This window comes from Myodes glareolus, chromosome 6 (assembly GCF_982192425.1).
Source record: "Myodes glareolus chromosome 6, mMyoGla1.1, whole genome shotgun sequence".
In the NCBI taxonomy this organism is placed as follows: Eukaryota; Metazoa; Chordata; class Mammalia; order Rodentia; family Cricetidae; genus Myodes; species Myodes glareolus.
The window spans coordinates 81,401,729-81,426,896 of record NC_142031.1 but is presented as its reverse complement, the minus strand read 5'-3'; the positions used below and the strand labels follow the sequence as shown (position 1 = coordinate 81,426,896).

General features: G+C 40.8%; 1 protein-coding gene across 1 annotated transcript in view; it reads left to right on the top strand.

Moving 5' to 3' along the window:
- The window catches only part of Gtf2a1l (general transcription factor IIA subunit 1 like), a 39,000-nt gene extending 14,922 nt beyond the window's left edge, over positions 1-24,078 (top strand). Inside the window, exons 4-9 of the mRNA XM_048416175.3 lie at positions 3,388-3,443; positions 5,866-5,950; positions 7,399-7,988; positions 21,021-21,281; positions 21,928-22,017; positions 23,815-24,078. Of these exons, the coding sequence (XP_048272132.1) occupies positions 3,388-3,443; positions 5,866-5,950; positions 7,399-7,988; positions 21,021-21,281; positions 21,928-22,017; positions 23,815-23,922 (1,190 nt within the window). The 3' untranslated portion in view covers positions 23,923-24,078. The remainder of the gene's footprint in view (positions 1-3,387; positions 3,444-5,865; positions 5,951-7,398; positions 7,989-21,020; positions 21,282-21,927; positions 22,018-23,814) is intronic.
- Positions 24,079-25,168: the final 1,090 nt, after the last annotated feature.

Here is a 25,168-nt window from a genome sequence, read left to right as displayed (position 1 = left end):
ATATCACATTGATTTGTAGATGTTAAGTTGTTCTTCCATGCTAAATATAGATGCTCCTTGGGTGTGGTATGATCTTTTTTGTATGTTTTAGCATTTGGTTTGCTATCATTTCATTTTTTTTTCATCATTAGGGTCTCTAGAGACATTAGCCTGTTCTTGAGTATTTGTGTTTGGCTTTGGTGTTGAGGTGATGCTGGCCTTATAACAGTGCTTGGAAGAAGTGGCCCTCTTTTTTTTTTGGAAGAGTTTAAGGGAACTTGATATTAATTCTCATTTGAATGATTGAATTTGACCATGAAGCCACCTGATCCTTGATTTTTCTCTGTTGATGTGTTTGGAGGGAGGTATCTTAATTTACTGCAATTTTAAACTATTGATTAACATGTAGTGTCTCAAGTATCACACTATGCCCCATGCACATACACAACATCTGTATCCAGTGTGTGCTAATCACAGAATGCCAAGTAAGTGGTGGGATCTTTCTTTGAGATTTGGACTCCTAAACAATAGGAGGTTCAAATGTAAACTCTGCCTGAACAGAGATCTGGAGGAATGCCTACCCTGGCCTTCTGGTGACTTTGGGGACTGTTTCAGTTACATTGTCAGGAAATACCCATGTGTTTAAGAAGAAAATGGCCAGATACTGAATTTTTAAATTATGTGGTGTGCTGGCTAATTTATGTCAGCTTGACATTGGCTAGAGTCATTGGAGAGAAGGAGCCTCAATTGAGAAAATGTCTCTGTAAGATCAGGCTGTAGGCAAGCCTATAGGGCATTTTATCAATTAGTGATAGATGGGGGAGGGCCCAGTTCATATGGTACCATCTCTGGACTGGTGGTCCTGGGTTCTATAAGAAAGCAGATTGAGCAAGCTGTGAGGAACAATCCGGTAAGAAGCACCCCTCCATGGCCTCTGCATTAGCTCCTGCCTCCAGGTTCCTGCCCTGTGTGAGTTCCTGTCCTGACTTCCTTCAGTGATGAACAGTGATGTTGAAGTGTAAGCCAAATAAACTTTCCTCCCCAACTTGCTTTGGTCATGGTGTTTTATCCAGTAAAAGTAACCCTGACTAAGACACGTGGCTCACATATTAAGATTTGTATAGACTCAAAATGAGATCAGGAATTGTAAAGCAAATGCTATCAGAATTTTTGGTTGTGGATCGGGAAAAGGTTACTGAAAATTCAAATATTGTTAAATAAGATTATTATGTTGAAATTTTTTACATTATACTTGTAGAATTGAATTCTTGCTATTATTATAAAATCTATTATTTTGAATTTAATGTTCCTAGAACACATCTATGGAATCTTAAATTATAATACTTCATTTAAGATACATAGTTAGTGAAAGTTACTTGGTTATGAAATGAGTTTGAGTATTTTAAAATTTCAGGCCAAGTTTAATAATAGAGATAGAGCTTGTGAACCTCATATTAAAGTTAAGTTGGGGGTGCACAGAGCTTCCCAGATTTGTCAGGTTTGGCTTTCATTCTGATGTCTATGGAAACGTGTTAGCAGTTCTCAGATAGCTTTGTTGATTCCCTTAAACATGGAGAATTGTCCTTTAGGATTCATTACAAGGGGCTTGCGAGAAAAAGGTCACTGCTGGTTTTTCTTAGGCTTCAGATGCTGAAGAACCGTTTTCTATCCTCAAGAGCGGGACTTAAGCTGGGGCCGCATCAGCTTTGCTCTCTCCAGCTAATTATGACTAATACCGTTGAATTCCTGCCACTCCAATTTTTTTTCATTTGGCTTTTCTAGGAGAATGCCTGCTAATAAGCAAAGCCACAGATGAGTAGAAGATAAAAATAATTGTGTGCTTCATTAACCATCAGTCCATAGCCTCACTTCTATTTAATGTGGGGAGGATGGTTAGCTTTGGAAAAAAGTGTTCTATTGGGCTATTTGTTGTGTGTGATGGAGCCATTTTAGCATCAAAAACAGACCTTGGGGTGATTTTCCTTAGTGCAGTGTGTGGAAAAGAGTCAGAATTAATATCATCACCCTCAATACACACATGGCTGCATAAGCACGCTAAAATCTCCTGCTTTTATTAAAGGCAAAATAGCATGGTTTTTATAAATTATTTTTAAATTAGCATTTAAAGTAGCAAGCTTTATTAAGGCACTGTGTGTGTGTGTGAGTGAGTGTGTGTGTGAGTGAGTGTGTGTGAGTGTGTGTGAGTGAGTGTGTGTGTGAGTGAGTGTGTGTGTGAGTGTGTGTGAGTGAGTGTGTGTGTGAGTGAGTGTGTGTGTGAGAGTGTGTGGGTGTGAGTGAGTGTGTGTGTGAGAGAGTGTGTGTGTGTGTGTGTGTGAGTGTGTGTGCTGTAGTTCACTCCTCCCCCGGCCTCTCCTCTGCTGCCTCCCTTTCCCTCACCATAGGCCTTCCTTCTGTTTTCATGCCACATGTCTATTAGCCTCTCTTCCCCCTTCCCCAGGAAGGGCTCCTGTTCCTCAGGCCTGGTCCCCCTTCTTTTGTCCTCACACAGACATCCATCTCACAGCCATGGATACACATTCTCACAATTTTAAATGCAGGTTTCACAGGCTAGAGATCATGAGCTACCTATCGTTCTGAGTGGCTTTGTGTGTCACGTAAGGACTTGCAGCTCTGAACATTTCCTTGCAAATGTCATGATTTCATTTTTCTTTTAAAATTCCCTTGGGTACATGGGTAGCACGTTTTCCTTCAAAAATGTATTAGTATGTGCCTGTGTCTGTATGTGAGTATGTATATGCACATGAGTATGGGTCCCACAGAGTTCAGAGATGCCAACTCCCTCTGGAGCTGGAGTTACAGGTGAGCCACCTGATAGGGTCTAGTAGGACTCTAACTCAGTCTCAGGAAAGAATGGCATGTGCGCTTAACCGTTGAGCCATCTCTCCACCAACTTACCGCATTTTCTTTATTCATTGTTGGTGTTTGTCTCTGCTTGCATGCTTTTTATCAATAGTATCATCGCTTATAAATGTTCTAATATTATTCTTTCCCTGGGGAAAAGTTATCGTGGAGACTTGGAGCTTCTCTGACTACCAAAGACAATCTGGATGTTTCATTACAGATTTCTGATGTACAGTCTACTGTATTTTAATGAGATATTTGGCTTTAATAACTTCAAGCAATTTTGTTGTAAAGTCTTTAAAGTTTTCTGGAAAAATATAGTTCAGTGCTTTCCCCTTCAGATGGAACCATAAGTTTAGAATTTGGTTTGGTCTAACATGACTCATTGAGAATACGTTTAAAAAATAATTTACAATTGACTGTGATCAGAGTATAGTACAAGAAAAAATTAATCCAATACAATTATATTAGAAATAAAGTAATCTATACGTGGCCATGTAAAAAGGTAAGTTCTAATGGCTGTGTCCCATCTTATTTTCCACGTAGCATCGTTGCTTGTCCCTGCTGGTAGACCTCTCCCAAGTTTCACACCAGAAGACCTGGTATGTAGCTTGTCTCTTCATTGAAGGGTGGCAGAAGGTTGAGGCCAGATATAGTTCTCAGCCCTTGGCTTGAGTGGGAGGAGATGTAAAAAACCAGAAGGGTCAGCAGTGGTTTCTATGCCTTAGAAAACCTGAGGAGCCCTGCAGCAAATGGGTCTCCACTTACCCTGATCTCCCACAGTTGTCAGCCTCACGTGGTAACTACAGAGTGTGGGGGGTTAATGTGTGATGTATGTTCATACCTGGTGCCTCTGAAGGAGAAACCTTTTTCCCTGGTTTTCTTTTCTTCAATAGTAGAATCATCTGATGCTTTTCATTCTGTTTAAGTGTTTTTGCTTGTTTTTACTTTGATAAAACAAGCTTTTGGTAAAAGCTGTTTCACCTTCTCAAGGACTTGGAGGCAGGTAATAAAATTATATGTTTTTATACTATTTATAGAAAATTGAGTAGTTTTTAGATAGACACACTTTTCCACATTTCCTTCTCTTCCATGGCACTGATGGTAAGAATCCACGATCTATTTCACACCGTCTTTAGGTCCATGGACTTCCTTTCCGGGGTGTGAGGCCTAGCAGGCAGCCATTCACCTTTATTCATTAAGATAACACTCCATGAGGGTTTTCTTGAGAATGACTCTGTTTTAATAGGAGACCAGTGGGATGTCTCAGTCTTTGAGATTTATGGAGACATCTGCCTTTTCCTTGATTGCAGAATACTATTCTGTCAAAAGTGAAAACACATTTATAAAGCAAATCCTGAAAGAGCCTATTCCCCGAAGATAATCGTTGTAGTTGTTTAGAATGGAATCATTTGTTTCCTGAATGGGTAAACAGTAAAATTGCTCTCTTTGCCGTTCCTGTAATCTTCTCTCCCTCTTCCTTTCCTCCCCTCCGTTCTTCTCTTCCTTCCTCCTTCCGCTTTCTGCTTTTTTTCCATGGTCCTCTCCTTGCCTAAGAAGAACTCTCTTTGCTGGTAAAGTACGATCCGCTGTAGTAGCTAAGCAATAATTCATTGGTGGACATTTTCTAATTTTTTATTTTCCATCTTCTAATTTAGAATTTTATTGGTTATATTTGCACATGTCTCTTTATGAGATAATCAGGTAAATTTCTAGAGGTTGAATTTCTGAAACACGAGCGTGCATGTTTTTCATTTTGATGTTTGCAAACTTGTCCTTCCAAAGAGTTGTCCTAGTCAGTGTGCATTCTATATAAATAGTGGTCTGAGAAAGGCAGTTTTTTGCCACACCCTTGGCAACACTGCATGTTGCTTATGCCAAAGTAGAGCATAGCTCTTGTTTAAGCGGAGAGAGTGATCACAGCCTCAGAACATGGGTTCAGGCTGCTGTGAATGATATGTCTATCACAGAAATGTTTATATGAGCTTTGATAATCACAAATAAAAACCACACATGTGTTTAGTAAAAACATGACCGACAGCAGGCTCGCAGGCCACAGCAAAGAAGTGACATCTCCATCCTAGGCTTTAGAGTTGTTTGAAGACAGTCTTGGCTTCTGGGTTGGGAAAGCTGGGTGCCTTTTCATAGATTCCAAAGGCTCAAAATGCCAGTCAGAGGATGTTAGATCAGACACACAGGTGACTGATACATGGCTGCTATGGGGACTAAACAAATTCCAGAATAATTTTGGCTCTCAATCTGCACCATTAGAACTCTCTATAATGACGAAGTTCTAGATAGCCAATCAGTTTGCATAATCTTTGACAGTGATTTGCCTTTTCAGGAACTTTAGTTCATATGTATCTTACGTTTTTGCAGCTCTGATCGACAAAAATGTTTCTTTGTCTCAATTTAGTGGTTTTTAGAAATCCTAGGTTAAATTATATAAAATTATATAGTATAGATGAACTATTATATATACCTAAATGCAGCTAAAGACCAATTTAGAATCTGGAAGATCTTGCAAACTATGACTCTTACATTTGGCCTCTGAGAACCAGTGGTCCAGGCTTAGCTGTGCCCTGGACCGGGGTTATGGGAGGATGTCCATTCTAGTCATTATAATTTACTGGCCTCGTGGCTAACTATTGCAGTGGAACTCCTCTTGATGGAACGATGTGAACCAAATGGTAACATGCTGCTCAGTCAGAGAACTTAGCCTTAAATGTTTATTTATCTTTTATTTTAAGGGTACATTTGTCTGTGTGAGGGTGTCGGATTCTCAGCAACTGGAATTACTGACAGTCATGAGGTGCCACGTGGGTGCTGAGAATTGAACCTGGGTCCTCTGGAAGAGCAGCCAGGGCTCTGACCCATTGGGTCATGTCTCCAGCCCTGCCTTAAATATTAAGTGTAGTCAAACTATGGTCTAGAGAATCATATTTTTGACTTCCTGTGATAGTGTGGCAAAAGACATAATTCTGGTCCTTTTATAACTTTCTAACAAACATCTGTCGTTTCTAGAACACCCCCAACTGTGGAGCAAACTTGGCCTTTCCCGGCTATCCAATCCATGTTCCAGCAGGCATGACCCTGCAGACTGCGGCTGGTGAGAGCTATTCTAAAGATACTCATTTTAGCATGGACATTAAGTTATGTGATCTTTTAAAAAGTATTTGTTCTTGAGAATTTCTCATGTATTTTGATTGTGTCAACCTTTAACCACCCTCTACTTCCTGAAAGGTTTTGTGAGTTTTAGTAAACTGTACGTTAGAGGGGTTAGGAACCTCTAATAAAATGTTTAAAATGGAAAAAAATTAAATAGCAGTTGTGATTGTTAGGAAAGCAGCCACCACAGAAGAAACTAAGCTGGGCCTGCCATTCCCAGTTCTCTTTCCTATGAATTAGAGATTTAGTATACATTCAAATTCAATTCAAGTGAACTAGCTTAATTTAATTCTTTTTAATTAAAAATATGAAATTAGGGGCTGAAGAGATGGCTCAGTGGTTAAGAGTGCTTATTCCTCCAGCAGATCTGGGTCCAGTTCCCAGCATCCACCCGGTAGTTCAGAGCCATCCCTAACTCCAGGACCAGGTGTTCTGATGCCCTCTTCTGACTCACATGAGTGCCGCACGCACATGTGCACACATACACGACACAGAACACACTCATGCGCAAAAGTGAACCTTAAAAAAAGCAGCAAAATGCAAAATTAGGTTTTATTTCTTTATTTGTGTATCTGTAGGGGTGGGAATATGTGTGTAGGGAGGTCAGAGGACACCTTGTGTGTGTATCTGTGGGGATGGGGTATGTGTGTAGGCAGGTCAGAGGACACCTTGAGTGTTTATCTGTGGGGATGAGATTATGCGTATAGGGAGGTCAGAGAACACCTGTGTGTGTGTGTGTATCTGTAGGGATGAGGTTATGCGTATAGGGAGGGCAGAGGACACCTTGTGTCTGTTGGTTCTTTCCTTCCACCTTGTGAGTCCGGGAGGGTCCCTTCTCAGGAGCTGTTGAAGAGAACACAGATGCAATGATGGAATGCTGCTCTGAGGCAGCTTGTTGTCCCATGCATCTCAGTTTCAGCAAATATAAAGTGAAAGCATGTGTACTGTTTTGTGTCAACTTGACACAAGCTAGAGTCATCAGAGGAAGGAGCCTCAGCTGAGGAAATCCCTCCTTGAGTTTCACCTGTAAGTCATTTTTCTCATTTAGTGATCAGTTGGGGGTGGGGCATGGTTGGTGGTTCTATCCCTGGGACGGTGGTTCCGGGTTCTATAGGAAGGTGGGTAGAGAAAGCCATGGGAAACAAGCCTAAGGACCTGAGTTCGAATCCCCATCACTTATGAAAAAGCCAGTGCTGTGCAGAGCAAAGACAGGAGGATCATGGGACTTTCTGGTTGCCAGCCTAGCTCCTGCCTCAAGGAATGAGGCAGAGAGAGTAATAACTTGGGACACCGATGTCCTTCTCTGGGGGTCTGTGAGCACACACACACTGCCCACAAAACGAAAAGAGAAACGCATTGTACTTACCATTTCATTTTCTCCTTTTTAAGGTCACCTTTACAAAGTTAATGTACCTGTTATGGTGACACAGACTTCTGGAAGAACAGATATTCTCCAGCACCCGTTCCAGCAAGTCCTGCAGCAGCTCGGGCAGCCTCCAATAATGCAGAGCGGCATTCCACCACTGCACCCGTGCTCTCTTCCAGCCGCTCCCGAGAAGTCCCACAGACTGGACCCTGTGCTGCTACAGCCTACCATTCTTCATTCCACTCCGGTAGATAGGAAACACTTGGAAAATGCTACCACAGATAGGCGTGGGCTCCCTGGAAATGAGCATAAGACCGTGCCGGAAGCTTTGCTGAGGTCACAGGAAAGCTCTCAGTACCTCGGCCTTCCCCATGTGGGGTTTGCACCTCACGTCACTCTGGCAGAGTCTAGCCTGGAGCCCGTGCTTGGTGTCTCAGCAAACATGACTCAGAATCTGCATGGTGGTCCTTTCCCCCAGGGTCCCCAGGGCCCTCTCCATCACCACATGCTTGACGGGCAGCTTCCGGGCCTTAAAGACAGGATGCATGGAAGCGACTCTGGAAAGCAACTGAGGAGCACTGAGGAGCCCAGCAGCCCCCCTGCATCAGAGAAGGTAGAGTTCTGTGTTCATCTTCTTGATGTAGGAAATAGGTGGTGGCCTGTGGTTAGATTTTCTAGGTTTTTCTTTTGAGGTAAAAGATAAATCAGAATTATATATGATTATTTTTCCCTTAGAAAATTGTTTCTTTTTTTGTGGTATCACGTTAAGTTTCACATGTCAGTTTGACTTGGGGAAGAGAGACGAGGTGAGTATGATAAAAATATTGTATGAAATTCTTTTTTTTTTAAAGATTTATTTACTTATTATGTATACAGTGTTCTGTCTGTCTGTATGCTTGCTGGCCAGAAGAGGGCACCAGATCTCATTACTGATGGTTGTGAGCCACCTTGTAGTTGCTGGGAATTGAACTCAGGACCTCTGGAAGAGCAGTCAGTGCTCTTAACCTCTGAGCCATCTCTCCAGCCCTTGTATGAAATTCTTAAAGAATTAATAAAATAATATATTAAAATCAAAGACAATTTCATTTTCTCTTTACAAACATAAACTCTTACAGGTAATTTCATTTATCCAGTTTAGTGTTATATAGAAAATAAAACCTTGTGCTCAGATAAAAGTCATCCCTAGTCCACTCACAGTCGGTAGAGTGGACAGTTGAGAACCATCTGACATTTTATCTTCAGAATAATAAAATTTCTTTTTCCTTTATTTCCCATGCCTTTTCTTCTTGCCTCTTCCTCTCCCCATTTTCCTTTCTCTCTCCTTCCTTTCATGTCTTCTTCCTGTTTCCCCTCCTTTTTCCTCTCTTCTCTCTCTGTCTTTCATGTTACTGGGATCTCATCAGGGGCCTGGCAGATTCCAGGCAAGATTGAACTGCATCCTCATCCTCCAACTATTCCAGCTAGGAGGAAGATGGCATACAGTGAGGAGGAGGATGGGTACAGTGAGGAGGAAGATGGGGTACAGTAAGGAGGAAGATGGGTACAGTGAGGAGGAGGATGGGTACAGTGAGAAGGATGATGGGTACAGTGAGGAGGATGGGTACAGTGAGGAGGAGGAGGATGGGTACAGTGAGGAGGAGGATGGGTACAGTGAGAAGGATGATGGGTACAGTGAGGAGGATGGGTACAGTGAGGAGGATGATGGGTACAGTGAGGAGGAAGATGGGTACAGTGAGGAGGAGGATGGGTACAGTGAGAAGGATGATGGGTACAGTGAGGAAGATGGGTACAGTGAGGAGGAGGAGGATGGGTACAGTGAGGAGGATGATGGGTACAGTGAAGAGGATGGGTACAGTGAGGAGGATGATGGGTACAGTGAGGAGGATGGGTACAGTGAGGAGGATGATGGGTACAGTGAGGAGGATGGGTACAGTGAGGAGGAGGAGGATGGGTACAGTGAGGAGGATGGGTACAGTGAGGAGGAAGATGGGTACAGTGAGGAGGAAGATGGGGTACAGTAAGGAGGAAGATGGGTACAGTGAGGAGGATGGGTACAGTGAGAAGGATGATGGGTACAGTGAGGAGGATGGGTACAGTGAGGAGGAGGAGGATGGGTACAGTGAGGAGGAAGGTGGGTACAGTGAGGAGGATGATGATGGGTACAGTGAGGAGGATGATGGGTACAGTTTTGGCATAATTAGGTTGTTTCGATGGTCAACCTGCTTAGATTAGGAGACATTTAGGAGACTGTTGAAGTATGTTTCTGGGTGTGTCTATGAGAGTGTTTCCAGGGAAAAAGATGTTTTCTGCATGTGGCTGGAATTATCTAATAGGCCAGGGCACTGGATGGAAAAAATGAGGAAGAAGGAAGCCCAGAAACAGGAATACACTTTCTCGACTTCCTACTGCCAAGGTGAGCAACCTCATCCAAAGCATACCCCATTGCCGTGATGGTCTCCTTCATTTGAGGCCCGAACCAACGAACTCAGAATCCGAAACCATGAAGCAAAATAAATGGTTCTAAATTGTTTTTCTCAGGTATTTGTCACAGCGGCAAGGAGTCTCAGAAACACGCATGGCACACGGGAGTAGGGTGGCCCAGGGTGTTCTTGTCATAGCCGGCTGATGTGTAGCCACTGTCACCATAGCATGATTGATCAAGACGAAGTTTCTGTTAAGAATAAGAGACACAGCTGGGTGGTGGTGGCACATGTCTGTAATCCCAGCACTTGGGAGGCAGAGGCAGGTGGATCTCTGTGAGTTTGAGGCCAGCCTGGTCTACAAGAACTAGTTCCAGGACAGGCTCCAAAGCTACAGTCAATCCCTGTCTCGAAAGACAACGACAACAAAAGAATATGAGATGCTTTGTCCTGCACCTGTGAGCAACTGGACTGTACATGATTAAAGCTGAAGATGGCGGGGATGCCTAATTCTTATGTTTTGTGTTTATTGCCCTGTATTTTGACGTTCTGTCCTACCAGCCACTGGAATAGCGTAGTTATTTCTGAATTGTAGTGACTGGAAGTTGGACTTTGCAAAGCTTTATTAAGGAATCCCGTCTTATTTGTTTATTTTATGACATAGCCATAAAACTCCCACACACTTTAGTCAACTTTGTGAAGTGTAAGATCTTGGTCATTGAGCAGCTGGTTTGCTCTACAGAAGGGAGGCTGAAGCAGCTACCCAGCCTCATTGCATCCTCTTGCAGCTAAACTGCTGACATTTTTGACATTCACACAGGATTCATGGAGGAACCGGCGCTGACATTCCTTTAACATTCAACAGGGTAAAACTGTCAGGTGCTTCTGAGGGCAGCTGGCCTCTGATTCTAATTCCCATCCACACACCGACATCGTTAAACAATTCCTATGCTGAAGGCTTTTTTCTTTTCTAGCTGGAGACTCACTTCTTTGTAACAGTGAATGCCTTGTACTTGGCAGGGTTTGAGACCCTGCATGCCAGTGCAGCATCTGTGGATGCTTCCTCCACAAGCAGGGTTTCTCTGCTGCAGGAGAGGGTTTATGCTGTGGGTTCTAGCAGGTGGCCTGTGTTAATGTTACTGCAAGGCCAAAGCCAGTCATCCAGCATCATGTCTGCTGACATAAAACTTGAAGACTTTTAAGTCAGAGTTTTGAATTATTGCTTTTTTTCCAATGCATGTATCAAAAATATAGACAAAGTGTTATAGTCTCCTTTCTGCAGGATTTTTCCAGCTTTCAAAAGAAAAGTGCTGAAGGCCCTGCTTAATGTTTGCTCTTTGGGGAGGGAAGGACAACCCCTTCCTAACATTTCTTCTGGAGGATTTATTGGCATGTGGTTGGCAATGTGAAATCCTTCAGTCTTTCTATGCACGGTCCTTCAGCATTCATTGTGAATGCTGGTGAGCAATATTGGCTCTTTTGGTTGTGCAGTGAGGAAGACATCATAGCCAGCAGCTATGTGAACTTTCCAGTGTTTGCTTCTGAAGACAGAAGTTAGGAATGAAAAAAACAAAACTGCTGAAGTCATTGATAAGAAATTTGAGTTTATAATATTTCCTTTCTCTCTGAGTAAAAAGAAGTTCCTTAGTTTAAAAAAAATGGGATCTTATTTTAATTTAGTTCAGAGTCCCAGAGAGAGGAACAGGGAGGGAGGGAAAGGAAGTGAGAAGGGGAGAGGGAGAGAAGTGAAGAGACTTGGGGGAAGGGGTCTGGGGAGGGGAGAAGAGGGTGATATGGACATTGCACACAGCCAGGGAAAGATCAGAAGAGGATGTTTGGTGTCCTCTATCTTTCTATGCCTTGTCCGCTTCAAATAGGGGCTTACTGAACTGGGAGCTTATGGTTTTCCTGCTAGCTGGCTAGTCAGTGAACTGCTGCCTCCACTCAGCTTGGGGTTACTGGCTTGAGCAGCCACACCTGCTTTCTGAAGGGTGCTGAGGATATGAACTTAGTAGCAGCAAGTACTCTTACCGCCAAGCCAGCTTCCCAGCCTTGTCCTGGGATTTGTCATATCGCCTAGTAAGCTGGTAACTCATTTAAGAAAGTCCTGTAGGGGCTACAGTTCATTTTCTACAGAAGATATTTACAATTTAAGGTTTCTTTTTTGCTGTTAAAATGAAAAGTCACATTTGGCATTGATTCAGGACTAGGACTGACTCAGTTATTTCCTTTTAAAAAGTCAGATTCATTGAGGTAGAATCTAAATATAGTAAATTTCACCTCTTTTGGTGCACAGTGTGAACTTGGGCAAACAGGCAGTTCTACAAAGCAAGCACAACCGTGCTCGAGAACCTTTGCATTACTCCCAGGAATCCCTTGGAGTGTTTGTAGTCAGTGCCTTTCCTCTGCCCCCATCCCCAAAGGCCTTCACTGGGTCTGCTTTCTTTCAGCATGGAGCTGCCTTTTCCAGAATGACAGTCAACTGGAGCTGTGCAGTGTGCAGCTTTAGCGGTGTGCTTGAGATTACCCTATGCTGTTGCATGCAGCAGCATTTCCATTTGTGAATGTACCTGAGTTTTCCAGGAGGGCATTTGGGTTGTTTTCTAGTTTTGGAATTTGTATAGCGTTGTGAGCCACCTTTTTGGGGTGACTTTTACTGCTATCCTAGCCACGGTGGGTTTGTACATTCCAAGGTAGGGGCACGAAGATTAGAAAAGTTAGGTAGGAGGAACAGAGATAAGAAGAATCACAGAGACACAACATAGTAACGGGAGGGCAACTCAGCGAGTACTGACTGCTGAATTCTGACTTCTGAGTTCACCCGTGTTAATTCTCCATACGCTTTTGTACCCCAACACAAAAGGGGAGAAGAAGGCAAAAGACTGCTTTAACGTGATGCAAAGGATAACTAGAACAATTTCTTGGTTCAATACTTAATGCTTGTTGTTTAGGCAGTGAACCCACCCTAGACCAAGAATCCTAAAGATAGTCACTCTCTAGGTCAAACCTCCTGTTTCAAAAGAAGGAACAGAAGTATGCTTCTCTGACCATTCATCAGGGTGGAGTGGATCTACCTGTATGAGCCATCTTAACGTCCAAAGCACCAAGTAACCACATTCTAGTTCAGGTTGTGTACCTACACTTGGTGTCAACAACTTTGAGTGAGCAAAATAAACTTAGACTCCCTGACCTTTAGGCAAGGTGGAATAGGGTCACAGTTTTGGGCCTCTACGGTATAGCTGGGGTTAGATAAATATTTCTCTTTTATAAAGGGGCCACACATAAACATCTGAGAAACCCTGTGAAAAGCATGTTGGCTCTCTGAGACAGCTCATCTTCAATTTAAATTGTCCTTCACTGATTTTTTTCTGGACATTCTTTCTTCTACTTGACCCATGACTACTTGCTTTCACCAGTACCACATTATCTTTATTGTAGGGGTTTTAAAGTAAGCTGGGCATCAGAGAAAAAGTCCTTCAATTTTTTTCTTTTTCAAAATCATTTTGGCTGTTCTAATTCCTCTGTATTTCCACAGAAATGTGACAATCAGCTTGTTAACTGAAAACAAAACAAAACAAAACAACAAAAACCTGAAACCCAGCTGGGATTTCTTTTGGGTTGTGTCAACTCTATAGATATACCAAGAGAGAACTGACTGACAACCACAGTCTGTTCAGAGTGTCTATTTTTTCAGTCTTGGAAGGACTAGGTTTCCAGGGACATATCTATTTCATCTACCTTTCCATTTTCTTTAAAGATTTATTTTTAATGTTGTGTATATGAATGTGTGTGACTGTGTACATGACTGCAGGTGCCCATGGAGGCCGGAAGAAGGTGTGAGGTCTTTTGGAGCTGAAGTTACTGGTGTCTGTGAGCTGCTCTGCATGGGTTCTGGGAACTGAGAACAACAGCATATGCTTTTAACTGCTGAGTCTCCTCTCTAGCTCTCTTAGACTTCTCATTGTGTTGGTGGAGAAGTGTTCTTAGCATTCTCTGAAGGCTCCTTGTGTCTGTAAGGTCAGTAGTGATGTCCCTTGTTTTACTTAGGATTTGGGATGTATGAATCTTCATTTTCTCAATAAAGAGGCATCTATTTCATCTTTCTGTTTGAAGAACTGACTTTTGATTTTATTACTTTCCTTTTGTCTTTCTCCATTTTTTGTTTTATTTCTGTTCGTTAGTACTTCTGATAACCTTGGTTCCCACCCCACTCCCTACACCACTATTCTGTCATGTATTAGGTTAGGTTGTTAATTTGAGATTGGTCTTTTAAATTTTAGTATATACAACTTTAAATTTCCCTTCTAGGGCCTGTAAACTTTGGAATATGTGTTATGTCCTTCATTTTAAATTTTATTATTTATTGGGATCTCAGACTGGTCTTGAACTGACAGTCCTCCTGTCTCAGCCTATTGAGTGCTAGGCTTACAAGTATGTGCTCCATACTGAACTGTTGTTTCATTTAAGATCTTAAGATTTTGTAATTTCTTTTTTAACCTACTGAGTTTGAAAATATGATGTTTAATTGATACACATTTATAGATTTTGTAGTTTTCCTCATGCTATTTCTAGTTGTGGATTTCTAATATACTAATTTTTTATTTTTGTAACTTTATTCACAATTATTTCTAGTATTATAATCATAAAAGATGCTTAATATGATTTTTTCTTTCTGTATTTGTCTTTCATCCTAAGATGAAATAAGTCAATATTAGTCAAAATCTCCTAATAAGTCAATATTAGTGATTATTATTGTGAAAGTCTGCTTTTGATGGATGGAGAGTTCCTTTGTATCTCATCCCAGTCAGTTATTATCCACTTGATAAAAGTTAGAGTTATCTTGGAAGACAGATCCACAATTGAGGAATTGTCTCCATTGGCCTGTTGGAATGTGTGTGGGGCAGTTGCTAGTTGATGTAGGTGGGCCAGCCCACTGTGGGTGGTGCCATCTCTAGACAGGTAGGCCTGGGCAGTATAAGGAAGGCAGCTGAGCAAACCAGGGAAAGTAAGACAAAAGGCAGAATTCCTCCATGTTTCCACTTCTGCTCCTGTTTGGGCTCCTTCCCTGATCTTCCTCCAGTGATCGGCTGTGACTTTCTTTTGGTCATGGTGTTGATAACACCGAAAGAAAATGAACCAGAAGAGTTGTCTATTCTAAGTCCTACTGATTATATCGTTAAGTTCATGATTTGGTCATTGAATTTCTATCTATATACCACTGGAAGTGAGGTATTAAAGCCTCTTGCTGTCCTAGTGTTGTCCCTGCCTTCCATTCTTTCAGTGTTTGTTGCATATGTGGCTCTAATATTTGGTGACATATTTATAATTATAATCTTGTTGATGAGATAATCTCTTAGGATTCTGTGTTTTTCTTTCTTCCCTCTCTTCTTTACTTCCTCCTTTTTGTAACAGTTTTTTACCTAAAGTCTTTCTATTTTCTCTCCTTCCTTCCTTCCTTCCTTCCTTCCTTCCTTCCTTCCTTCCTTCCTTCCCTCTCTCTTTCTTTTCTTTCTTCTTTCCTCTTTCTCTTTCTTTTCTTTCTCCCCCCCCCCCCGTCTCTCGACAATGACACAGCTTCTATGGATCTTTTTGCTATTATTGTGTGCCTTTTATTTTTCTGTTCTTTTGTTTCCTAACCTATCCATGTTCTTAGATTTTCAGTTAGGGTCATGTAGACAGCAAATGGTTAGATTCTGTCCTTTCCAATCCAGTCTGCAGTTTATATGTTTTGTTTGGGAAATGACTTGGACAGAGTAAGTCTCTTGCTGGTTTAGTCTCCAGAAATGTGGAGCTGGTGTTGCAGGAGTATTTGAAAAGGAAGATGAAATCAGTTATGTCCTAGGTCCGCCATCAGGACAGATTCATGCTGAGCTTCTAGAATGGGATGACTCAAAGAGTATCCCCATGAACTTCAGGTGTGAAAAGAAACTGGCTTAGCTCCTCCCTAGATTCTAGTGTTCCATCTCTTCTCCATATAGTCCCTCCATTGTGATTCCCCATGCTTGTGACTTCTCCATCAGACTCAAGCAGGTGCTGGCTCCTGTGAAGTCCCAGAATATGAACAACTGTTATAAGTAGAGGGTCCGCTTGTTCATCCTGGCTGCCCGGCTAGCTTAGCCCTGAAATAACCATACAGATATTGTATTAATTAAATCATTGCCTGGCCATTATGTCTAGCCTCTTATTGGAAAACTCTTACATCTTGATTTAACCCATTTCTATTAATCTGTGTATCACCATTTGGCAGTGGCTTACCAGGAAAGATTCTAACCGGAGTCCGTCTCAGGTGGAGGATCCATGGCATCCCCCTGACTCTGCCTTCTTCCTCCCAGCATTCAGTTCTGTTTTTCATGCCTACCTAAGTTCTGCCCTATCAAAAGGCCAAGGCAGTTTCTTTATTCATTAACTAATGAAAGCAACACATAAACAGAAGGACCTCCCACACCAAACAACCTCTTTTCTTTATAGATTTCTCAGGCTCAGGTAATTTGTAAGAATAACACAAAATGGATTGATAGAATGATTTGATTCATGTATGCTTTAGGTAATTATTGATAGAGAAGGGGTAACTCTTATCATTGTGTTACTTGTTTTATATATGCCTTGGGATTTTGTTCTTTGATTTCTTCTTTGCTGTTTTATTTTCTCTTTAGTTGGCATTCTTGTATTGGTACATTTTGATTTTGTTATCATTCCCACTGTGTGATATTCTCTAGCTGTTTTCATTTTGGTTATTATGGGGAGTAAATATATTGTCTTCACATGGTAATAACCCCTTTGATTCTGACAACAGCAAATTTAGCCACACAAAAGCTTTCTTCTTCATACTTCAACCATTCTCTGCTTTTCCTTATTGTCACAGGTTGTATTTACATATTTAGATTCATAGATATATACTTTTGTCTCTTAAGCCTTAGAGAAGAATAAAAAGACCATTGAACTAAAATTATAGTAATGTGAGAATCTGTATTTGTTGTTGTCAACTCCCCTTTTCTGGAAAATGTCTTTCTATTGTTTCCCAGTTAGTATCCCTTGATTTCAACCCAAAGGACTCCAATACAACTCAGTGGTGATGGATGCCTTTACCTTTGATCTGGGAATGGTTTAATTTTCCCCTCTTGTGTAAGATAGAAGGTAAACTTTATGCAAGGGGAGAGGGAGGAGTGGCAACAGCTATACAAACCTCTACAACAGTGTTTGTTGGGATTGAATTAAACACCTTCCGTATTTTAAGCACTTTATACAGTCCCCCTGCATTCTGCCTTTGGGTGTTATGCTAGAAATCTGGCAAAGAGTTAATGAATGTAGAAAGTTGCTTTTCTCTTCCTGCTTCAAATGTATTGGTTTACAATTTCAGTTATTCATTGCTAGGTGTAGACATACAATTTTTGTAAGCTGATCTTATATTCTGTCATCTGTTAAAACCAGGGAATTTTGTATTGTCCTTAGAAATGTGTTATACAGTTATAATCATTGTGAATAGAACCAACTTAATTGATTCCTTGACAACATCTTTTTCTTTCTTTTTTTTTTTCATTTCTCTAAGACTTCTAGTCCATAATTAGAGAGAGAGAGAGCCAGTGTTTCACTCTTGGTCCCAAGGGAATCATGTCGAGTCTTGCTAGCAAGTGCTGTGCTGGTTGTGGGCTTTTGTAGATGCCTTTACAGGTGGACAAAGTTTCCTTGGGTAAAGGGTTACTGAGAGTGGCCTGGGGGAGGGAATGGGGGAAGATGCAAGCCTTTAACCCTGGCATCTGAGAGGCAGAAGCAGTTGTGAGCTGCCTGATGCTGGTGGGTGCTGAGAATTAGTGCTGAGTTAGTTCTCTAGCCCTCACCTTAGACACTTTTAACTGATCTGTGTTATATTTAAAGTGGTTTCTTATACACAGGATATTATCGGGTCTTGCTAATTTGGTCCATCCTTAATTTGGTTTTGTAATGGTGTGTTTAGATCATTTATACCTGTATGGTTACTAAACTACTTGTTGGCCGGTTCTGTGTTCTTCTCTTTTTTTCTGCATACTTTTGATTCTTTCTTTGTCTGTATTGATTGTACTGATGACTCCTTCAGATAGAATTTTTACTCTGATGATTTTTATTTTTAGAATTTCCATTTGACTTATACTTTCCCTATGTCCAAGAAAATTCCTATGATAGGACCATGCTTATTCATGTTGCCCATGTTTCTCACTGGATTGCCTACCATCAATCACAGTCTGATCCTGATATCATAGTCTGATTCTGACATCACAGTCTGATTCTGACATCACAGTCTGATTCTGACATCATAGTCTGATTCTGACGTCACAGTCTAATTCTGATATTGGAGTCTGATTCTGACATCGGAGTCTGATTCTCTTGGTTGGCTTTCCTGCCTGTAGCTGGCCTTTCTTGCTTTTTTTGGTTTCTTGTTATTTTTTATTTTGATTGATGGTCAGACATCTTGTATAGAAAAGGAGAGACTCTGATTTATAGTCGGTACACTTGGAGATAGCCATCATTCTCATGGAGAGATGTAGTTATATGTTCCACACAACCACGGGCTTTTTGTCCTTCAGTGTCCAGCACTCCAGAAAGATTATTTTAAATGAAGTAAAGCAAAGCTGTGATGTGACAGTTTGTTTGGCTTTTGCTCTTTGAAAGTGTAGCAATGGTATTCTTTTTAGCATTTTTATTGTGACAATGGCCATGAATATTGGCCATGAATTTTGTACATGAATAATGTTATCTTGTTTCTATAATTTAGACTTATTTATATTTCAGTCACACCATAGCTATTCACTTCTGCATAAGTGATGCACCTTCATCTATCTGTGAATGCATTGTCTCCAATGTTATAAAAGTTAATTGCATGTAAACTAATTACTTATCTGTTTATCAATGTTAAATCTCTGTAAGGTTATTTTTAAGAGTGCTTTATGAGGATTCATTGTAGAGAATATTTATATGGATATGCATCCCAGAAGCTTAGCCATCCACTCAAAAACAAGCTGAGTGTTTCCTATGTTAAAGCAGTATCTTGAGGTGATGCATTTAAGTTGTGTTGCCTTATCATCACAACACAGGAGTGCAAAGAAAGATTATTTGTTCAAACTGCTATAAAGCTTCTTGAGCCTGCTTGGAAGTCTTGCTAGCTTCAGTGACCTTGAAGAATCCAACAGTTCCTTGGGCTGCTATGAGGTCTGATACCTTTCTGTGCCCCTGGTCTGTAGTTGTTCACCTTGTCCTGTGAGCCAATGTGACTCACTCTTAGATACTGTGTGTCCCCATGGCCACATGCTTCCCAAACAGCCAGCATGCCCTTGTTCTGCCTGACGGCACCTGGAGCTCATCACCAAGTCTTCGTTTCTGAGACGGTGGCCTTGAACTCATGTGATCCTCTTGCCTTAGCCTACAGAGTGCTGGTAATAAAGGCATGCAGGGCCAGATCTGGACTTCCATTAAAGTTTAAATTGTTCTCATTTCCTTTTAGTCATTAAAATAAATGATTAAAACCACATAAAGTCATTTTAATGAGAAAAAATGAATGTCTCTGTTAATCATCTTCACAAAAGAAAAGAGTTTTGAAAATCACTTCTCATGTACACTATGTTCATATTGGGCATCAGTCTCTTAGAAACATATCATACATTTAAATACCTTGGGCAGTGCATTAATCTGAAGTTTTGTTTAATTTTCCCAATACTAATACAGGTTTTCTTTTGAAACCATGCCCATAGTGCATATTCCCTTTTATTACATATAGATGTTTATACTTTGATTGGTTTCTTAAAGGGATGGTTTTGTTTAAAAAGATAAGCATTCTGCTGTAAGTTCTGTGGTATTTATGGTTACATAAAGTACCTCTTTTTGTTAAGAAGCTTGGAGCTTTGGGGAGCTCTAGTCCACCTGTAACAGACTTGAAGTTTGGGGGAGTGCTAGCCCACCTGTGACAGACTTGAAGTTTTAGGGAGCTCTAGCCCACCTGTGACAGACTTGAATATGGGGAGCTCTAGCCCACCTGTGACAGACTTGAAGTTTGGGGAGCTCTAGCCCACCTGTGACAGACTAGTGAGAGTTAATAGGGTGCACTGGAGGGTCACCCTCTGTAAGCAAGCTTGGGCTTTAATTCCATTTCACTCTTTGATGCCTTTGTGGTCTTGTAAGCCATAGTGTCTCATCTCAGTATGTTGTACTTAGATTTAAATTAGAAACTGCATATAAAATATTTACCAGATGTTTGTAAACTCTGTTTGAGAGAGAGCATCATAAAAGTAATGATTATCTATATAGCCAGGTTAATAATTAAATTTACTTCCACCATCACTATCCATGACCAGAAGGTTTCCATCATCTTAAAGAAAATCATTAAATGGCACATACAGTAGTTTGAATGAAAATGGCCCCCATAGGCCCACAGGGAGTGGCACTATTAGGAGCTGTGGCCTTGTTGGAGTAGGTGTGGCTTTGTTGGAGTAAATGTGCCACTGGGGATGGACTTTGAGGTCTCAGATTCTCAAGCCAGGCCCAGTGACTCACTCTCTTCCTGCTGCCTGTAGATAGAGAACTCTCAAACTACCTCTCCAGCCCATGTCTGCCTGTGAGCTGCCATGCTTTCCACCATGATGATAATGATTAAATCTCTGAACTATAAGCCAGCCTCAATTAAATGTTTTCTTATAAGGCTTGTAGTGGTCATGGTGCCTCTTCACAGCAATAGAAAGAAACCCTAACTGAGATAGTATCCGCCCCTCATGCCTCTCTTCCTCCCACATCTTGGTAGTCTCCGTTTTACTTATGTCCCCACAAACATTTCTACAATAGGCTCCTCAGGCTAAGTGAAATAACATTGCTTTTCTGTATTGACTGCTTTGATCTATATCATCCTTTGGCAGTTGTTTTCATTCCTAAAGTCACTGTCTTTCCTACATCATTCAGTTGCCATTTTAATCACGTTAAAATTCAGTAGGAATGTATGTAAGAGCTGGCGAATAGTATGTGAAAGCAGGGAGCTCATTAGGTGCCAGTGTATGACTGTGTGTTTACTTAACTTGCAACTGAACAATCTTTCTTGTTAGAAATGCTAAAGATATTCCAGAATTCCAAGTTTAAAGACTGATCTTAGAAGACAGATATATGTTTAAATGGCCACTTATGTAGTATTTGCCAGTCATTTAACATCCGTATTCAGTGTTCTAATGCCCCGCGTGACCTGGAGAACTCAACAGTGCCTCTTCTTTTTACAGAATTCTACTTCTGAGAGGGACCTGAATATTCAGTTAATCGATGATGACATTAATGAAATAATTCAAATAGATGGAACTGGCGATAACTCATCTACTGAAGATGTGGGAAGTATAAGAGATGTAGATGAGAATGAATTCCCAGGGATCGCGGATGCAGGTGACCTCACGGTGCTTGAGGAAGAAGCTGACAGTGTATCAAATGAAGATTCGACTGCAAACAGCAGCGATAACGAGGACCATCAAATAGACACCATGGAAGAGGTGACGAGCTCACCTGAGCCTAGGCTTGGTTCACTAACTAATGAGATTCATGCTTTCATGTGCTTCAGAACCAAACGCAATTCTAGTTAAGATCAACCTCACTAATTTAGTCTTAAAATCAGAATTATCTGTATGCAGGGCCTTAGCATTTCCACTTAAGTTGTAATTTAACCTGCCACAACATGATTAGGAATTGGTTTTCTATTTGTTGCTTCTAATCAGACATAGTAGGAGGCTTTGGAGATATAGCTTTTGTACTTTTCTAATAAATGTGATGAAGTTTGAGTCGAATGTGGTAGTTCAGTTGGTGAGGGCTGTTGACTCTCACTTGTGGCTGCCTTCATATATCTGCCTATGGTGTTGTTTTATCTGAGTTCCTGTCTTCAACAGTCCTGGTATCCTCTGGGTCTCATTGAACTTGTCATTTCATGGATGAGAAAACTTAGATACAGGGAATTTTGATAATTTGCCCAAGGTTGATGTAATTATTAAGGGGTCAAACTGGAATTCAAATCTAGGTGATTTGACTTTAAAGCAAAAAGCACTATTCTGTCTCTTCAGGCTCCTTTGCGTCTATGTTCGTCTACTTTTAAAAAAATTTTGAAGTATCGTGAAATCACTTAATGTGATCATCTTTCATCTTTAGGATCCTCTAAATTCCGGAGATGACGTCAGTGAGCAGGACGTGCCAGACCTGTTTGACACAGAGAATGTAATTGTCTGTCAGTATGATAAGGTACTGTGCTCACCTTTGTACTTGGAGTTTATTAATTGAACTTACATTGGGAGGCTTATAAAATAGTGCGATATATGATGGCGAGTTCCAGTTCTCAGTCAAGTGACTCATAGAACAGCTGTTTAATTCTGTATGTGTGTGCATGTACATTGTGTGCACATTTGTGTGGGTGCACATATATGTATGGATGTGTATGTGCATGGAGGCCAAAGGATAACTTCTGCTATTGTTTCTTAGGTGCTTCCTACTTTGTTTTTAGAGACAGGGCCTTTCATTAACCTGGAGCTAACCACGTAGGCTAGGCTGGCTGGTCAACAAGTCCCATTGATCTGCCCACTTGCCTCCCCAGCACTGGGATTACAAGTGTGCACGGCTATGCCCAGCTCCTTTTCATGGGGATCTGGGTCTCAAGCTTAGGTCCTTGTGCTTGTCTGGTTACCTTTTGAGTGATCTCTGCAGCCCACTTTTGTAAAGGTGAGGATGTGTTTGGGTCTACCCCTGTGCTGTATGGGATAGTAACATTTGAAAGTGATAATTGTTGTTTTCCTCCTGGTGAACTGAGCCTAGGATGTAGCACATGTGAGGCAAGGTCTCTGCACCAAGCCATTAGGCTGCACCCCTGCCCTAAATGATAATCTCTGTCTTAAGGAGGTGATGACCTTATTCAAACACAGCATTTCCTAAAGGATTAAAAACAAATCACACATGATAAGATGACAGAGTGTGACAAGTAAAGCGAATGCTGTTGACACATGAATCAAACCTTAAGCTATGTGATAGAGAGCAAGGAAATACAAGAAATCCTTCTGTTGGAGTTCTCTGAAAATCCTCATGGGCGATTTCAAAGCCCCCCTTTGAAATGGGGCTTGCCTGACTTGTCCCTTGGAGATGTGCTGGAAGGCAGGCATGCAGCGTAGCATGATACAAAGCAGATAATAGAGGGATGGATTATGTGCCTAGGACAGTCTTAGCAGCTTTGTTTGGGATGCCCACATCCTTGCTACTACTTATTACATGATATTTAGATCTGTGACATCCTGGTCAATATGAATTGGATATTAATGTAGCGTTTTAAGTCGTAATTTGATATATTTAAAGGAGACAGAGGATAATGCTTTTAATTGCTATAAAAGTTAACTCTTAGTGTACAAAAACTCCTTATTACTTTCACCATTTTTTATAGATAGAAACTGGTAATTTATCAGGTTTGGTCTCCCTCTCCATTAAAATGTAAACTCTTCAAATACAGGATTTTTTTCTACTTACAAATCTTAAGGTCTACAGTCATCCCTCTATACCTGCAGTTTCCTCTGCAGAGTCAACCAAGGGGATCAAAACCCTTTGCAAAATTACACGTTTACCGAATATTTGCAGACTTATTTTTGGTCATTATTTCCTGAACAATTCAGTATTACTGTCATTTAAAAACATTTGCACCATGTTAGGTGCTACAAATAGCCTAGAAATTGTGTAAATCTTCCAGGAGGATGTGTGTAGGTTGTATGAAATATATGAGGGACCTGAACAATCCACAGACTTGGGTCTATGTAGCTATAGAGTCAATTATTGATATTTTGATAAGGAGTGATGGTTCTCATTATGTATGAATGACTTAATATATCTCCAGTACTTGAGCTAGTATTTTGCTTATAGGAACTCGAATGTTTGCTAAAGAATGAATAAAGTATCTTGAGAAGGTCTTATATTTAGGGTCAGAATAATCCCGCTTGCTATTTTAAAGAATGTGAGTGATCCCTTAGTTTACAAACGTAGTCTGAATTAGTTTTCTCTCTCTAGATTCACCGAAGCAAGAACAGATGGAAATTCTACTTGAAAGATGGTGTCATGTGCTTTGGAGGGAGAGACTATGTATTTGCAAAAGCCATTGGTGAAGCCGAGTGGTAAACACTAGAAGCTCAGTGCATCAGCTCTGCGAACCTATGAGGGACTAGTATATTGTATGTTGTGAACCACAATTTTATTTTATATGTAGTCCATCAAAGAGTTGATTAACTTTTTAGCTCACTATATTGAATAAAATAAAATTATAGTTCAAATGCAGATGCAAATCTACAACCTTACATTTCCTTTGTTTTCTGGCTTGGCTGGTGTCCCCTTACAGTCTCTGTCATTGTCAAACATAATTGCACTTGTCATTACAACACATGAAATGTCACATTTAGTGATTAGAAAAGTCACCACAGCCCACCTACGTTCCCTCATACCCCTTGTCTTTTAAAAATGCAGACAAATCTATTCAAAAGTAAGCTATAAGATGAAGGGAAATAACCATTCTATTCATGCACTGATCTAACTATTGGTAGGTGTGGTAGACAAGACCAAGAGATGGACACACAGAGAAGTCAGAGCTTATCAAATTACTTTGAATCTGGTACTTACTCGCCAGCCTCAGATGATGCTGTTTAGAAACCCAGGCCTTGTGGAGTTATCTGAGTCAGTGATTCCCAAGGTTTTGGCCAGGATCCACATGATAGAACACACTTAGAATATGAAGCCTCTATTTGAGTGCACATGGATACATATGACAGAAGTGCAGTAAAGATGTTAGAAATTACACCTCCCTTTGGCATGGAGGCCTTCTGCATTATCTGATTGACTCTGTGCTGTTGAAATAAATAACAAAAATAAAAACCTAGATAGTTTTGGCTCACAAAGTTGATTTCATTTGTGATAGTTTATACATGTTTTTTTAAAAAGTTAAGATTTATTTATTTTTAATTTTATGTATATGGATGTTTTGCCTGAATGTATGTCTGTGTATCATGCTCTTGTAGTACCCGTGGAGGCCAGAAGACAGCCTCAGATCCTCTGAATCTGGAGTTGTGTACAGTCATTAGCTGTCATCTGGGTGCTGGGAATTGATTCTGGGTCCTCCAAAAGAACAGGCAGTATGTTTAACTACTGAGCTATCTTTCCAGCTTGGATTAACATTTTTTTTTTAAACATGGTGACTGTCTTAGTTAGGGTTTCTATTGCTGTGTTAAAATACTATGATCAAAAGCAGCTTGTGTAAGAGTTTATTTTGCATATACTTTCACATCATAGTTAATAATGAAGGCCAGACAGGAAACTGGAGTCAGGAGCTGATGCGGATGGAGGAGTGATGCTTACTGGCTTGTTCCTCTTGTCT